Genomic DNA, 17,195 nt, shown 5'->3' with positions numbered 1-17,195 from the left:
CAAAAAAGAAACTGTCTAGCCATCTTTCTGTGTTTAACCATAACTTCTCTAACATGAGGAAGAAAGGAGAACTACTGAGAATCTATGCCGTGCAGAGAGCTGACCAAAGTAAGTGGTGAACTTCCTCATTCTGTGATTTTTTTCCACAGAAGAAAACATTTTATCTGATGCTGCTTTTCCCCTCAGTCTCATGTTTGCCATAAACAAATCATGTTTTAAAGTGTGACATGACATAAAAAAACGGCATAAGCTTTCATAAAACTACTACACATCTTCTATAATAAAAATCTTTCCAGAAAGGTAACTTTAAGAATTAACTTAGTTAATTCTCAGAAAGTTGTTCCTCATGTTCCACCAAAACCCTTCCTAACAGTCCAGTCACTGCCTATGCTGTGATCAAAGGAAACTGAGATGAGCTTCCCAGCCAGTCAAAGAACATCCTATGCAAAACCAGAGGCTAGCTCCTCAAAGTGTAGTCCAAGGGCCAGCATCAGGACCCACCCCCAGACCTACTGTGCATCAGAATCTGCATCTGAACAGTCCCTAGGTAATGTCTATGTTAAATTCTAGAAGATTATTCATTTGCTATGAGTCTTTTTTTTTTTCACCAAGGCTAAGGAACTCTAAATCTTTTATCCATCCCTCAAAAGGCCAATTTATAAATATTTAATCTTTCCTACTGATTCCTTCTAGTCTGTGTCTTCTTAATAATTTCAAACCATAAGACAACAAAAGGGACACCATGGAGAACTTTGCCAGTACTAAACAAGAAAGATGGCTCACATTTTCATAACAGTTGGCATCTGCCCAATTATGATCCAGATAATGTCGGTTCATCCATTCTATGACATACACTAAAATATAGCAAAATAAAATTGCTTTTATTATTACTTCTAATTCTCACTGTATTTTCTAAGTTATGTAGCCTGTCTGAAATTCGCTGTTCAACTATAAATTGATGATTATTAAATTGACCTCTATTGTAGGGACTTGTAAAAGTTAAATGTAACACATATAACCAAGAGTTTATCACAATGCCTGGAACTTGATAGATGCTATGTTAGGCTCCCTGCCTAATATCAAAAATAGTTGCAGAGGTGGTACCACATGATGATTTCTTTTTTTCACTTTTGGCCTGCGTATGACAAAAGGTGATCAATATTTTTTGCCTGAAATTTCCGATCTGTGGTAACATTCCAGTCAAACTACTGCTCTTCAGGCCATGGGAGTCCTGATGGCTTGCAACTCAATATCATGTTTCTGTTTAAATGGTCTATGCCATGCTAACTATTTAGTTCTGCCATATTGATATGAGGTACTGATACACACACACTCTTGGAGTAGAAACTTTGCCTAATTACTTTTATATCCCCATTCCCTTTCTGCAAATGTTCAACATATGTTTGAGTAACTTGAATTTGTTACTTCAAGTGGTAACTTCAGCACTTCCAAACTAATTACATTATTTTAGATAAAACTTACAGCTCAAGTATGTTGGTCACTGGGCTGATATTTAAGATATGGTAAAAAATAATTCTATGTTGTTCCAGTATTTTCTTTGAGACTCTAATATTTTCGACTTAGAATAAATAAGGCTCTCATGGGATGTCTCACAAAATGCGACTGTGTGACTTGTCTTAGAGGCACAAAGAATACCCCCAGTGAACACCAAGACTTCAGTAGCTGAGTATGTAGGGAGGTGAAAGCAGGACTGATTCCTTTTTTCTATGAAAACTACTTTGTCCTTCCCATTGTTTGTAGTAACTAAATATTTACGAAGCACACTTGACTCTCATGAGATGTTTTATGGGAACACAGCTGTTTAATTATGTACATTAAACCAGGCTTCACTCTTTTCTGTTGTTCCTTCCAACTTTTTCTTTTTTTAATAGTTAAGGATGAATGTGACAAAATGAGTACAGGTTTATATATTATGTTTACAAATGAAAGCTTGCATAGAAGAGTCTATGTGGTTAACAATGATCAAAACAACTTCTGGGGCTCCGGACTGGAGCACACCCTTCCCTCCATATGCTGAGGAATCACTCTCCACATTAACTACTCCTCTGTTTGTTAAACTTATTAATTGCATTTGATACTCAGTCTGCGTCAGTGGCCATTACTCATTAACTTCTCTGCCCAAACCAGTGTGTCAAGGTTTTTACTATGACAGTGAAGGACTCCACTGAATCCATGCAAGAGATCGTAACATAAGGATACACTCGGGTTGCGTTGAATGTAACCCACAGCTATGCCTTTAATAGAGTGAGCAGTAGGGGTAAAAGAGGAAAAATATGTAGAGAAGGAGTTGGGAAAACACAAGGAAGCAAACATTGGAAATACTTTTCCTACACTTTTGTTCCTCATACATCAATAAAGTTGGGGAAAATACTTTGACTCCAGAATGCCTCAAAGACTTTTTTTGGTTGACCTCTACCGACATGCAATGACTTCAAAGGTATAAAACTGTTGAAAGCATTTCTGAGGAAAGTGTGAAGATGCAGAGGTCCACGTTTACCTTCTACTATTACAAAACCCTTAATTTTTGTCAAACTAATCTCATTATGCGTAAGAAGATAAAATACAAGCTAATATGGTTTAATGCTCTGAGATGAGGACACCTTAGTGAGAAAGCCCTGGGTGCATGGAGATATAGCAGGGGCTGTCCTGAGTGGCCAGTGGCAACAGGAAGCAGTATAAATGCACCAGGTATGGGTGTGGAGGCTGGACATTAAGAAGGGAGGGTGCCTCCTTCATACTGATGAAGGCACCGTATCAAGTAAAGCATAAAGATAAACTATATAATCATTATAAAAAGAGTCACCCTGGCTGTCAGAAGGATTATCAAGAGGGAAAAACAGTTTGGAATGTTATGATATTCATTAAACTGTAAAGGGTGCCAGAAAGGTAATTTAAAAACCAAAACAATCTTATCGTTGACTTTATATCCATTCATTATTTAATCTGCATGACTACAGAAAGATCCGCACATGGCTCTGAGATGGGTAAGAAGAGAATCAACACCCAGGGATGTGTAGTGTGATAAACCAAGCTCTTAGCCAGGAAAGCAAAGTGGACCTCTAATTGCAATCCTTAAATTGCTCTTCTCAATGGCGTGTTTTGACTTGTGACTTTGGTAAGCTCCTCAAATGTTTTCAGGGCTCTACTCTGTGTGTCAACTGGGGCAAAAGCTTAACATTTCATTGAAGGTTTAGTAATATAGTGTTAAGATTAAAGCCGTGCCCAGGAGGCCTGAAGGTACTAGCAAATTACACTGGCTTAATCAAGTTATAGGAATTCAGTTTCTTCTACTTCGCAGGCTAACATCGACATGGACAGAGAGACAGATTAACAAACTCATAGATAGAAGAGATAGATAATCTGGTGGTTAAGACATAAGAAGTTTTTATCAGGCTGCTTGTACTGTGAATTCCAACTCTACTGCGTGCTGTGTAAGCTTAAGCAGATACTGATTTTGTTCCTGCCATGGTTTCTTCATCTACAAAATGGAGATTATAGAATTTACTTCACAGGTTGTTGTAGTAAATGAGACAGTGCATGCACAGTGTTTGAAATAGTGTCATGTAAACAGTGGGTGCCCAATGAACGTTAATTATATATTTAAATATTTGTATTGGCTAAAAGACAGTACTACATTGCATTTCTCTATTCATGGTCTTTAGGGCGAGTAAGCTTCCTCGTCTTATGGTACAAAATCTCTCCCAGAGAGTCCTAAATTGATTCAACCCCGAGGCCTTCCAGCTTTCCGGAGATGAAATCACTGCCTCCAGTGACAGGGCAAAGGGCTCCCTGTACAGTTAGTGTTCGTGGTTCTCCAAGCTTTGCTCACCCTTTAGCTTTAGAGAGAGAATTGTCTCTTGATCACCTCCTGAAGTTCTTTTACATTTATAGTTTTGATAAAATACTAAATACTTCTTGTCAATTCTCCCATCACTTATGTTTTGTTTCTTATGGTTTTATTTCAAAATCATGTAGATTTAGCCTTGACTATTTGTCTTCAGGGTTTCGGCATCCCAGAATAAACGTTGGTCCTCTCTGGAGCTAACTAGTTTAAATATTGCCCATGTTCTTACCATTTCATGTATCTTTAGAACGGAACGGTTATAATTTACAAGTTGATTATCCTGAAAAATTTATAGAATTAGGTCTATGATAACTTTAGGGATGCCATTCTGTCTTTCAGCAACTCACAAAGTGAGCCTATTTTTGAGAACTTGTAAAGGAGATTTTGAAGTCTCCACTGGTGTCAGGTTTACAGTGGTTTAAGGACCACCTGACAATGATTCCCAGAGGAATGAGAAAAAAGTCACAGGTACCTCCAAACCTGACTCCTCAGATACTCCTGGAGCTGAGAGATAGAGGACAAGGTGTGTGTATGGGGGGGAGGGGCACCTCTTCTGAAATGACCACGCTAACTGAAACCAACCAGATAATTTAAGAAAGTCGCACTATTTTGGGACATGAATAATTTAGACTATTGATCAGACTTTTACAACTTTATAATATCCCTAGAACTATTCAAGAACATTGAGTTTTTTTCTAACATGTTGAAAGTACAGCATCTGGCTAAGTTGCCCCAAAAGTTCCTGCCAAAAGTTTATAGTTACTATTGAGTAATATGTTATCAGCTGATATTAAATCCTACTGCCTTGAAAGAAACAGTTTGGATTGCATGTTGTGGCAGAGATGATTAACTGTCCACTGCAGTCCATTCTTTCCTTAGGCACACACAAGTAGACTACATTTCCCAGACGCTCTTGTAGTGAGGTGAGCCATGAAACTAAATTCTAGACTGGAACGTGAGCGGAAGTGAGGTTTGCATCACTGGAAGGAGGGATAAACGAGTAGCTATGCCTCCTCAGTGTTCTCTTTCTCTTTCTGTTGGAGAGGTGTCCACCAATGCCACATGAAAGCTCCATGTTAATGACAGCAGAGCTTCTGCCAACCTCATTTTCCAAATGAATGCATACAGCAGAGGTTCCCTGTAATAAGAATCTTGCCCTGGGCTGATATATGAATGCGAAATAAGCTTGTGCTATATGTAAGCCATTATGTGTTTGGATCTATTTATTATAGCACGTTAGCATTTGAAGGGTGGCAGAATAGGCCACCGCAAAATATGCTACTTTTGCTTAAGGATTATTTTGAGGTAGAAGCACTTGAAAAACAGCAGATGTGAGAAAAGCACTCTGACCTCCCATTTTCTTCCTGAAAGCAGGAGCTAAAACTCTAATGTAAAAGATGCCCTACCTATACCAGGAGGAAAGCAACATTCTTATCACCAGAGACTGGAGTCAAGGCTGAGAGAAATCTGTACAAACAGACCTCCTTAAAATAAAATAACTCGTATCTTCCTTTAGCCTGCCTATGTATATTAGTTGCTTTCCCACAATTGCTTCTCTTTGTTCAACCTAGTTTAGAACCACATAGGCCTAGCTACTTCTTGGGGTCTTCATTTTCCTCTGGCAGTTCCCACATACATGTAAAACTCCATGCTTTTCTCCTGTTAATCTATCTCATGTTGATTTAATTCTCAGGCCCAACCATAGACCCTAAGAGAGTAGAGATAAAGTTTGGCCTCCCCACAGCAGATCCCAACTACTACATGCACCATACTTTAAAATTACACGCTTTTACTAAAATCATCTAGGAGATCAGATAATTTCATTTTGTACTTTTCACTTTGTCAAAGGTGCTTTCACATGTATTACTGCTTAGGAGTCTTAAAACAACTCTGAAAATATATATAAATGTTTTTTTAAAATAGTACTGCAATAAGATAACTTACAAAGTCACAATTTAGAATAATAGAAATAAACATATAGTTCAAACTTTTGACATTATGCAATAGAAAATTCCATAGAGCCATGAAAGATAAATAAAAAATTAAAGTTTCAATTCCAAACCCAAGTTGATAATAAATATACTTTGAAGATTTGTGGCCCAAATTACCAGTAAAAAATTATTGTTATAAATATTGTTATAAATTATAGTAAGTGTTCTTACCTGCTAAAGATGACATGTTGATAATGATACCACCTTCACCTCCATTTTGCTTACTCATGTAATCCAAACCAAGGTAGGTTCCACTGATAACAGAAACCTAATTCCAGACACATGAATGGGAAAAGCAACATAACCATTAGACTCTGTCATATAACCACACGCCAGTGTTCTTACTGCTATCCCAGGCACCTAAGGAGACTTCTGCAAAAACTAGGCCTTTAAAATGTTCTGAAATGGCTTTTTTCTAAAGCTAGTCATTGGACCTGGATTCTCTTTTTTCTGCCTAACATTGTAGAACTTATCACATCTCTGCAAAACTTCACTCAGGTGCCCAATCTGAGATTTTCTGATAAAGGCTGTATTCCCATAGTGTTTTGTCAACTTTAACTCAATTCTCATCATCTTTAAAAAAATCTATATATTCTTTTTCTTTTATAAATATTGGACACAAAATGTATTACCCTTCTTAGAAGCATATGTTTCTCATGTCTGGAGAGTCCACATTGATCTACTCTGTTTAATTCTCTAAGATCTTGCAATATATAAATAGCCCTTAATTTCCTGCACAGTTTTCACTTGCTTTTTTAAAAACTCTATTTTTCATTTGTATCTACTTCTTCCCTATGTCATACAGAGGAAGGTGATCTCCCAGCTTTAGCGTAGACACTGATTAATCTAATTCAGTCATGGAAAGCCCATTCTCCTTGCCATTGATTGGTTTTTGGAACTGGCATGTGACTCATTTCCGGCCAGTGAGACCCGAGGAAGAGTCAGCTGGAGGTGGGGTCTGGGTTGGGGAAGGCAGGTGGAAGAGGATGCTGATGAGAAAATTTTCGTTACTCTTCAGAAAACCAGAAAGAAATGATGACATTACTCCTTTTTCATTGCTTTGTATGGATGCACTGACTGGAACAAACAGTGATATCGCTAGCATCCTTATGATGAAACCAGCATGAAGAATGGCGGGTGGGAGAGATGAAAAGAAACTGGGTCCTGATGATGTCACTGAGCTGCAGTGTCAAGCAACCCTGACACAGCAATCCTATTGTGTGAGGTCACATAACTGTGCTACCCAGTTTGAATGAGAGATGGTCTGTTACTTGGACATAGAATCTCCAGTGATGTCTATCACTTGATTTTGTTCATCACTGCTTGCAATGTCCTTTTGATGGTTTACTCTGCTTCACTACTCATCTCCACATGTAAGCACCTTTTCTGTTTTATTCTAACATTGAAGAATTCACCACTGCCAAAAACAACCTGTGATATGAAACTTATATTTGAAACCCTTGTTTTTTTGCCCCCTTTGGGTTTAAGAACTCCTCTCCCTTCCAACTCAGTTCTAAAAGGTAAAAATTTTCTGTGGACATCTTAAGTCCTCCTTTTTTCATTCTTTACAATACTGCAAAGAAAATAATACGATAGATAATGAGTGTGTAACTGAAGGCACATATTGGTCTTTACCTTCTTTTTATTTTAAAAGTCCTTTGAGAGTTTCTTGACAAGCATTCAGAGTTGCCTCTCTACCTAGTAATAGGAGTTCTAGAACATAAAGGTAAATTGAAGATTCTGTTCACTTAAGCCATGTGTCAGTTTGATATTAAGTAAGCTTAGGGAGAATGCGTAAAATCTGCACGTGATTCCTTTTAAAATGGAAACACAAAACATTAATTGTTTATATAGAAGGAAAAAATGTAGATGGTTAAAATTACTGAAGTCAGTTAAATGTTGTTAGTTTCTGCCCGGGTCTCCAGCATGTCTGGACAGAATTTCTGTTTACGCATATTGGTGCTATGCTTTTATTCTCAGGTATTTACAGCTTTGCTGACACCCCACTTTTGTGTTTTCAACATCTACAAGAGGCAGCTAGATAGAAAACTAGATAGAAAACTTTATTTATTTATTTTTTTAAAAAAGCAAGTTTTATTCCCAGATCTTTGGCGAAGGAAGACAAAGGATAATTTTCTCATCCATTATCAGGGTAAGAAATGAGTAATTTTTCAAATCAAAGTATTTTTGGTATAAATCTACATGACAAGGTCTAATGCTTTCACTGTGCATAGATGATATCTTCACCTCTTTTCTTTTACTATAATAATATCTTCGCTTTCCCAGATAATATATCAAAGAAATTATTAGAAAACAATTGTTAGGAATTGTTAGGAAAAAAAATATTTTCTGTTAATATTCTAAGTATGTATTTTTGCCCTTTGGCAATGTCTCTATATCTTATAGTTTGAGTCATTATAATATCAAGCATCTAGGGAAAAAAAGAAAATGAAAATTATAGACATGTTCTAGCTACAAACACAAAATTGCTGGACTCTATAGTATATTTTAATCCATTTCGTAAAGGAAGTTAAAATTTTATACTTAATTCTCAAAAAAACTCCTATGTCTATTTTTACATGGTGAGAATAAATAAAAATCCAGTTATTGACAAAATTATCTAATTAACACATGCTTTCTCAATATTTTTGGTTATGAAGAGACAATTTTTATATATAATACTTAAATTGTAATTGTGTTATATTCGAAATCTGAAATTATTTTTTTTCACGAAAGCATTCTATAACTTAAAACCACTCTCATCAATTCCCCTATACTGGGAATAATTCTTCAGTAATACAGATAAATGACAAATAGCTTACTTGTTTAACTCTTCATCATGTCTTCCTACATTTTTACATACACACATATATAGTGTGTGTGCATGCTACTAAAATTTTCTAATCTGGCATTTCCCTTATCTCATCTCCCTCCACTCTGGGATTCCTTTTAGTTTATTTATGGTTCTCATCCTATACTGCAACTTTTTTTTTTTTTTTTTTTAAATTCTGTCATTTAAACCATGAAACTTTGCCTTTCAGGTTCTTGTCTTTTCTCCAGCCCAGTTCTCAAGGAATATACTAATATAGATGACCATTTTTTCTGAAATCCTTTTTCATCTTTTATTTTTCATGTTCAGTCTTTTTAAATTTTTGCTTGTGTAAAGGGTAAATATTATGTCTTTGCCCTTGCAGAAGCTACTTATAATCTAGTAAATTCTGCCTAAGTACAATAGTTTAACTGGATCTTTAGACATTACAGAGTAGCATTAACAGAAAGTAGTTACTAATTTAATTTGTAATCAACTTCTTGGGAGCCAAGAAAAGGGAGCACTATTGACAATAGTGTTTCTATCCATTTCCTCGACTCTTCATTTAGAGGTAGAGCAGGGCAGAGGAACCCACCTCATATAGAAACGAGGTAGTGAGGATGAAGAAAGTGTAGGTTTTTATACTCAAGAGGAGAAGTACAATTTATTGAGGGAATACTATGTAGTAGCACTGTGCTGGATGTTTCATACAAATTTATGTAAACTGAATCATCCTTAGAGGTTATCGTCATCCTTTCACAAACTGGGAAATTTAAGATCAGAGAAATACAATAGAAGTTCATGAATTCTAAATTCAGGACTAAAATCTACTTTTGACTAATTCTAAATGCACAGCCTTTCCAAGTTCAAATCTTTTAATTCTGAAAACAAAATCACCAGCAATAGCTATCTATTTTGTTTAATTTTTATTGACTATACTAAAGAATTCAACCTATGTTATTACATGTCCACATTAGATTGTAAATCCTACTTGGATGGGGATGAATTATTTAGGTTTACTAAAGCTTCAAAATGTAAAATCAGTACATTACAGAATGTGCTTATCAATATTCAAAGTTAAATCTACCTCTGCCCAATTGCCAGAGTAACCTTTGATAGTTACACAAAGACTTTTTTCTGAACATTCCCAGTGAACTCTGAGCTGCTATAATAAGGCTGGTGTGGTTGGCTTCAGACTAAGGAGGAAGTACAGAATAACTTAATTGAAACAAAAGACTGGGAAGAGGTTTAATATATCTGTTGTGTGGGAGGAGTGGTGAGATCGAAAAATAAGGAAGGGATAAATTTGGTAAGGAGTAAAAGTGGAAGGATAGATAATACTGTTTAGCAATGCTGATGTATTAGGAAATCATCCCAACATGCATTAAAACACAAAATTGAATATCCATTGTAGGTGAAACATCAAACAATGGCAGTTTACCCAATAAATATTAATTGAACATCTACTCTGTACACAAAACAATAACTGTCTGTCTTAAAAGAGCTTATATAGTATATAAGAGCTTATGCTAGCATAAATTACACATATATAAAAATAATTCTATAAAATAATAATTCTAAAAAAATTGAAAAATAGGTACATCCTATAAGAATGGTATAAAGATGTATGAGATTTCAGAAGAGGGAGAGATATGTAGTGAGGTCCTTTAACTAAGTGGCTGCTCTCTGACATGGACCGGAACATGGAAAAATGTGCAAAAGTACACATAGGATTGTATAAGGAGGCCAATTACATTCAGAGCAGAGTCTAAAAATATTATTGTATAAACCACACACAAATATTTGCATTATACTAGTAGAGATAATCAAGGTGGAAGGACAATGATTGGTCGTACTCTAATCTACCCTTGCAATGGGTGTCCTAGGTAGGAGGTGAAGTAACACAATGTTTTAAAGTTACAAACATGGGGAACAAAGGTTATATCTTTTTCTATGTAAATTAAATAAATGTTATCAGTCCCGAGAGTTAGACTAAGGAGTGGCCTATGTCAGCAGAGTCCAAAGAAAAATAAAGGCCAGCTAAATTTCAATGAGGAAAGATCCAGGAGAGTGAATTGTAATCAAAGAGGTCAAATAACATTCCACTGGTCTTCCAGATTTTTCTACTTTCAGATAATGTAGGAAGTTCCCAGTTTGGAGCAGATGTTTATTCTCCTAGGCTATATTCAAGCAAACATACTCTCTTAGCTGGATGAAGACAGATAATTCAAATTCTATAACCTTTTCATTTCTTTTCATGTTTCTTATATTAACTCATTTCACACTGTTTTCTGACATCTAACTTCTCAGAGGAAAGACCCAGTAGGTGTCTGTTTCAAACACATTATATATAGTGGCCTCTAACTATACATGTGACCTTTATCTGTAGATACGTATTAAGGATGAAACTATTAAAAATATCAGTAGTGATGCAAAAGGGAGAAAGCTGCTGCATGATTTGTGCTTTTTCACTAGGATAACCTGATTCAAAAAATGTGTCAGTAGGTGGTTTAGGAGAGTGGAATAAGTTTGTAAAAATATATTCTTAAAAATTAAATAAAAAAAAATTAAAATAAATTTAAAAAAATTAAAATAAATTTTTAAAAATTCCTGAAGCTCCCAATTGGTTGTATATTCAATTTTTTTTTTATCTGACAACCAAAGGACTTAATGAAATATGGTTCATAATAAGTCAGGGAAATCACCAAAGGTTGAATAAACAATACAGTTGTCTTACCAGCAGAAGAAAATTAAAGCTATCCAAAGGAATGCAAGAAAGGAACAGAAAAAGAAAGAAAACTTAGTAAATATAAAATATGAAGTAAAGTGGAAGAAATAAATCCTAATAGAAGAGTAAAAATAAATATAAGTGGCTTAAATTCACAAATATAAAAAGCAGATGTTCCCAGATGGGATTTGAAAAACGAGATCTCATACTATACTGTCAGTAAGAGCCAGAGTTACTTATATTTTCAACATAATGTAATAGAAAAAAGATTTGCCTAGGTAAATGTGAACCAAAAGAAACGTCAGTATTGATTTTATATATGGAAATACAGAATGGTTCAAAACATCACATGTTGCAAAAGGGGATACAACTTAAAAACCAAATCAAAAATCAATAAATTATAATCACTAGCAATTTATGCTCCAAATACTATAAGTTTATAATGTAGAGTCCAAACTGACAGAATTACTGAAAAAGGTAGACAAATTAAAATTAACATTTGTCATTTGAGAAATGATTACATTCTGTTCAAAAAATGATATATCAGGAGAGAAAAGTCAGTAAAGGAATAATTGAAACTCAAACCAAATAGGAATATTGTAAGAAAAGAAAATTATAAGCTACTGTCATTTAAAAGCAGAGACACAAATACAAAATTAAATTAGTTATAAATAAGCAAATTAAATGGTGTATTAAACATTGATATATCTCGATCTAGTATGATTAAGCGAAGAGATATAGGTACGGTTCACAGTCAGAAAATTTTCATTTTATTTCACTTACATTACTAGCCTAAAGTAGAAGAAAATCATAGAATTGTCTTAACTCAGGAAAAGCAGTTGTCAAGTTTCTTTAAACATTCTCTCTCTCTCTTTCTCTCTCTTTCTCTCTCTCTTTCTGTCTCTCTCTCTCCCTGACTTTCAGGATAAAAATCTTAATAACTGCAGAATTCAAAAGTCATTTTAGTCTTGTTTTCTGTTATCTTCCTGGAATTAAGTTAAGATTTATTTTTTAAATAAATTAGACCAGGGTTAGCAATCTTTTGAGGATGATAAGTGTTTTATGCGTTACACATTATAGGATCTCTGCCACAATTATTCAATTCCGCTACTGTAGCATAAAAGTAGCCAGAGACAATGTGTAAATGTCATATGCTGTCATCCTTTTTACACTTCTTTTTACTTTTCTTCAACCATTTAAAATCTAAACCCATTTTTAGTTTGTGGATGATATAAAACCAGATGGCAGGCTAGTGTGTCTTGTGGGCCATACTTTGCCAGCTCCTAAATTATGTAATAAACCATGTTCTTTTTCATATTTCCTTTTAATTTTAAGGCAGATTTATTTTCATAATTGAAAGTCTCAAATGTCTTCCTATTTGTAAAAGGAAATGCTTTTTTCCCTAGTTTTCTGTAACTTCTCTCTTTCTATATTACAGGTCATTGTATTGTGTCCATGAATATAAGAACTGTCTTTCCTTTAAAAATATCACATTATTAAGTCATTTTAGGCAAAAAGCATGGCTAAGATAGCTTACCAAATTAATTTGCAGCGTTTTTTCCCAGTTTTTCTCATTATTCACTCCAGCATTATTGACCAAAATGTCCAGTTTTCCAAAGTGGTCTACAACTTTTCTGAAAGTATCTAGTTAAAAAAAGAGACATTACAGATATGTTCTTATTTTTGTATTCCAAATGTATTATTTCCATGTATACATTTAAGCCCTATCTTATTCCATGAAATGAATTTTTATGTATCCACCATGATAGTGAAAATTACACTCTTAGAGTGTCACTTAATGCCTTGCTCCTCAAAGTATGGTTTGTGAGTGAGTAACATCAACCAGCAGTACCTGGGGACTTGTTAGAAAGTCAGAATTTGTGGCTACCACAGACCTACTGAATCAGAATCTTAACTTGAGTAACATCTACAGATGATTTGTATGCACCTTGCAGTTCTGCAAACAGTGATATCATGGAATAAATTTTAGAGAACTGACCCACCTAAGCTAAGAGCTCTTGGAAGTCAGCTGGGCACCCAGCATCTCTCTAAGAAATTACTGAAGCTCTATGGTTTAGACTATGACAAATATCCTTTTCTTAATGTCATATTATCTTCATAAAGTGTTATATTAAACACAAGTCTTCTTGTGTATTCAGATCCATTATGGTCACTTCAGGGAATTTTGCTATCCTAGTAAGTAAAATCAACTTTTTATTCAGTTGATTTTATTTGATCACTGTAACTTTAATGTTTACCATTTCATCATTTTTTCTTTCTATTATTCCTACTTGGTATTACTAGTTTGCAAAGATTCTAAGACCTGAAGGTCACTCATTTCATTGTCCAACCACATATCCAGTCCTGGCAAACTGTCCTAAGGCAGTTCATACTAGGCTTTTTACTACCTTTGTATTGAGAAACACATTATTTCTCAAAGTTGACTTTTACATAGTTCTATTGATTTAAATTGTCTCCCTAGGCCTCTTACTATTGATTTTAGTTCTATTACTTGAGGCTATCGATAACAATTGTTAGTGCTCTTCCAAATGACAGATATGTGTTCTCTGGTCTTGGGGCCAACATGTGAATTCCTTGAAAAATGTACATTCACACAAACTTTACTTTGATTCAAGTAAAATCATAGAATTTTTAACAACCACCAGGCATACTGAGGAGGGCATGGATTAATCAGTTCCCAAATAGATAAAATACTATGCAAGTTAATTGACAAAAATAGTGGCAAAATTTTCTGATATGTGCCCTTTACACTACCCTTTACCATAATGGAATGGAAAACAATAAAATAAATACTGTTTTACAGAATTTTTTAAATACTTCTGAAGATCTCAAACTGATTCCAGAAAAGGTCCTCCAGTGGAAAACATCTAAGGAATACTTTTTTCTTTTTCTTTCCTTCTTTCCCAAGAATGTCCTACTCTTCAGAACTCTACATTCACATTATAGGAAATTAGGTTGTTAAATATGTATGTCTAAGTGCTTCTTTAATTTTCTTTCCTCATTTTGATCTCCACTGCATTCCTTAGATTCTTCTCTTTCTGACCTACCACTGAATTTGGGGCTCAAGAAATTTACAATCTAGCTCTTGCTGACATGTATCTGTGGTACTCTTTATAATTGAGCTAAACCCTCCATGTTGCACTTTTTTCATTTGTAAAATGAGTTATGTCTTGGTCATCTCCAAGAACATTTTCACCTCTGGATTTTTATGATTTCAATGCAGTCTCCCTTGGTTACAGTCGACAACATTTCAAAAGTTGTAGTCAGCATTAAATTCTGAAATTGGAAGAGTCAATGCCATGTTTTCCTCAAGTGCAAATAAGTGCTGATTTCCAGACAACATGTGGATTTCTCATGACCACTTGCCTTTCCCTGGCCACTCATTATGTATCTGAGTGTCCTCCTCCACAATCACTTATCCTTAAGGAATGTGTTTACAGTCAAGGTACTAATTTTAAATACAGAAAAGCAAAACAATTAAGGTTAAATGTCACATGTGAAACTACATAAATTCAGACAGAAATAGCTTCCAGATGATCTATACTGTTTCCTATTCCATCAGCATGGAAACTGAGATTTGACATGCCTCTGTTCTGGATCCAAGATATCACATGCAACCAACAAAACTTTATCCTCTGGCGAAATATATTCCACCAGCATTGTCTACAGATCTCGTCTACTCATGCTTGTAATCCATGTTATAGATCTTTATTAGCATTTCCAAATTCTAATTACATATGTTCCTTTAAAGCAATTTTCCTTAACTGTAGGGGAACATTCCCTTCTTAACATGCCACTTCATTTTCAGTCGTCTCATAATATCCCAACATTGTCAAAGAAAGTCATACTTCCCTGTCCCTTTAAGACCAGGAGTACTAGAATGATTTTTATGGAAGTTTTTTTTTTTTACTTAAATATGTACTTAACAATTACTCAGTCTTTCAATAAAACTTTGTGAGGTACAAATATTTCTTCCTCGAAAAAAATGTATTTTTTCATGCAAATATATTAAGCCTCTGTATGACCAAATCTGTTTATTGTGTACACCAATACTGTCCCTGATATTTCACAAGTAGATTGTTCTATTTTAAGTGAGTAGACGGAAACAGGAAAGCATTGAGGAAAATCTGATAGAAACTTTTCTTCAGCCATTCTAACACTGCCATACATCTACTATTATGTTTAAAGTGGGGAAAAACCGAAGAGAACATCTGGTTCAAAGCACCTAGCACGTCTGTGATGATGAACTTTAATCCTGCATTCTCCTACGTTTAAAAGAGAAAGGCTGCCACATTTCATTGTAACTGGACTCGGTGTCTTCCAGCTTTCTGGGAGAAGTTGTTTGTCACAGTCCCTTAGCCTACATTTAACTTTCCAAGTTCCAGCTGCAATTTCAATCATTTAATAATTACTGTAGCAGCACTGTCTTTGAATACCCAAAGGAATTTTGATTACATTATGCGCTGCCAAATGACTAAAAAAAAAAGGGTTTCTCAAGCAGACTTGGGTTTTCCCCCCGCTTTGTTTTTGTGGCTATTGGGATGTCAGTAGGAAACATAACACTCCAAGCTATCTCTTGGAGCTTAGAGGTAGCTGCTCTCCAGGAGCAGGCCCGACTGCCTGCCCCAGGGTGGCCCTCTGGCTCTGGGCTGCTTCAGGTTATTGCTTGTTCAAGGCTGTTGCGTGCTCCGCGTAGATAGATGGATTCCCCTCTTACCTCTCAGTTGTTCCTGGTCAGCTACATCACACTGTATGAATAGAGTCTTCTGAGGTTCAAACTGCTCATCCAGGGCAGCTTTACACTTCATACCTGCTTCCAGATTCCAATCTACCAGCGCTACCTGTAGATAAGAGGAGAGGAGTCCAGGTCCTGCGCAGCTCATGAAACAGACACACAGACGAACAGCAAATAAACAATAGGACTCTCCTCTTTGGGACCTGACATTCGGCGATTAAAGTTCAGGTTCTCTCCCAGTCACTTCTGAGATCTGCTCAAGAGCATCAGCTCCAGCAGCTTTTGGAAGTGGCAGGGTGGGCACTTGGGGGGGGGCAGCCTCCCTATCTTCCCGGGAACCCCTGGGTTTGGGCGCGGGGGGACGGGGTGCGCGGGGAGCGCGGCGAGTCTCCCGGGGAGCAGACGAGCTCCCGCGGCTGGGCGCCGCTCTTACCTTGGCGCCTTTGTGCAGCAGCGCCTCTGCAACGGCTCGGCCGATGCCCTGCGCTGCGCCGGTCACCAGAGCCACTTTGCCGTTCACGTGCATGGTGTGGCCGCAGCTCGGGCGGTGGGCGAGCTCGGCGTCTCCGCGCCGCCGCAGCTTTTATGCTCCCCTGCGCGCGCGTGCACCCCGGCTGGGCGCTCTCCTGCGAGTGGGCGGGGATGAAACTGTCAAGCCAGCGCCGGGGCACCCGAGGCTGTGTCACCTGGCTCTGAGCGCTCCCGGGAGCCAAGCTGCGCGATCTTTGCCTTCCTGACTCGCAGCCAATCCAGGTCACAGCCTCGGTCAACCTTCTGGCGGTGAGCTGACAGAAAAAGCAGAAAGGTTCCTTCTAAAAGAGATTTCCCTTCCGTGCGCTGAAGACCACCCAGATAAAAGGAAGGCAGAAGAGAGGCTTGGGAGCTTGGTTTCCGCCTCCTGACTCCAAGTCCCCTCCTACCCCCGCCACCCTCCCCCCCAAACAAAAACAAGCAAACAAAGCAAAAGTTTAGGGATGTTGCTCTTTTGTGTCAATTTAAGTTATTGTCTGAATTCCAATCTCATGGCCATTGGGGTGGAAATGAGG

The 17,195-nt window shown here is 36.6% G+C and overlaps 1 protein-coding gene across 3 annotated transcripts in view; it reads right to left on the bottom strand.

The window, feature by feature from the left end:
• HPGD (15-hydroxyprostaglandin dehydrogenase) overlaps window positions 1-17,177 on the bottom strand; it is a 28,650-nt gene extending 11,473 nt beyond the window's left edge. The window contains exons 1-5 of one of the 3 annotated variants that reach the window (XM_081076401.1): window positions 16,583-16,769; window positions 16,132-16,255; window positions 12,931-13,037; window positions 11,403-11,421; window positions 6,028-6,124 (exon numbers count right to left, since the gene is read on the bottom strand). In XM_081076401.1, coding sequence (XP_080932527.1) covers window positions 6,028-6,124; window positions 11,403-11,421; window positions 12,931-12,968 — 154 coding nt within the window. In that variant the 5' untranslated portion in view covers window positions 12,969-13,037; window positions 16,132-16,255; window positions 16,583-16,769. Of the gene's footprint in view, window positions 1-6,027; window positions 6,125-11,402; window positions 11,422-12,930; window positions 13,038-16,131; window positions 16,256-16,582 lie in introns of all 3 variants that reach the window. The other 2 variants (XM_081076399.1, XM_081076400.1) reach the window with 2 other exon arrangements.
• Between the last annotated feature and the right edge of the window lie 18 nt (window positions 17,178-17,195).

Source organism: Rhinolophus hipposideros (assembly GCF_964194185.1).
Source record: "Rhinolophus hipposideros genome assembly, chromosome: 16".
NCBI classification, from domain to species: domain Eukaryota; kingdom Metazoa; phylum Chordata; class Mammalia; order Chiroptera; family Rhinolophidae; genus Rhinolophus; species Rhinolophus hipposideros.
This window is presented reverse-complemented; position numbering and strand designations above follow the sequence as displayed.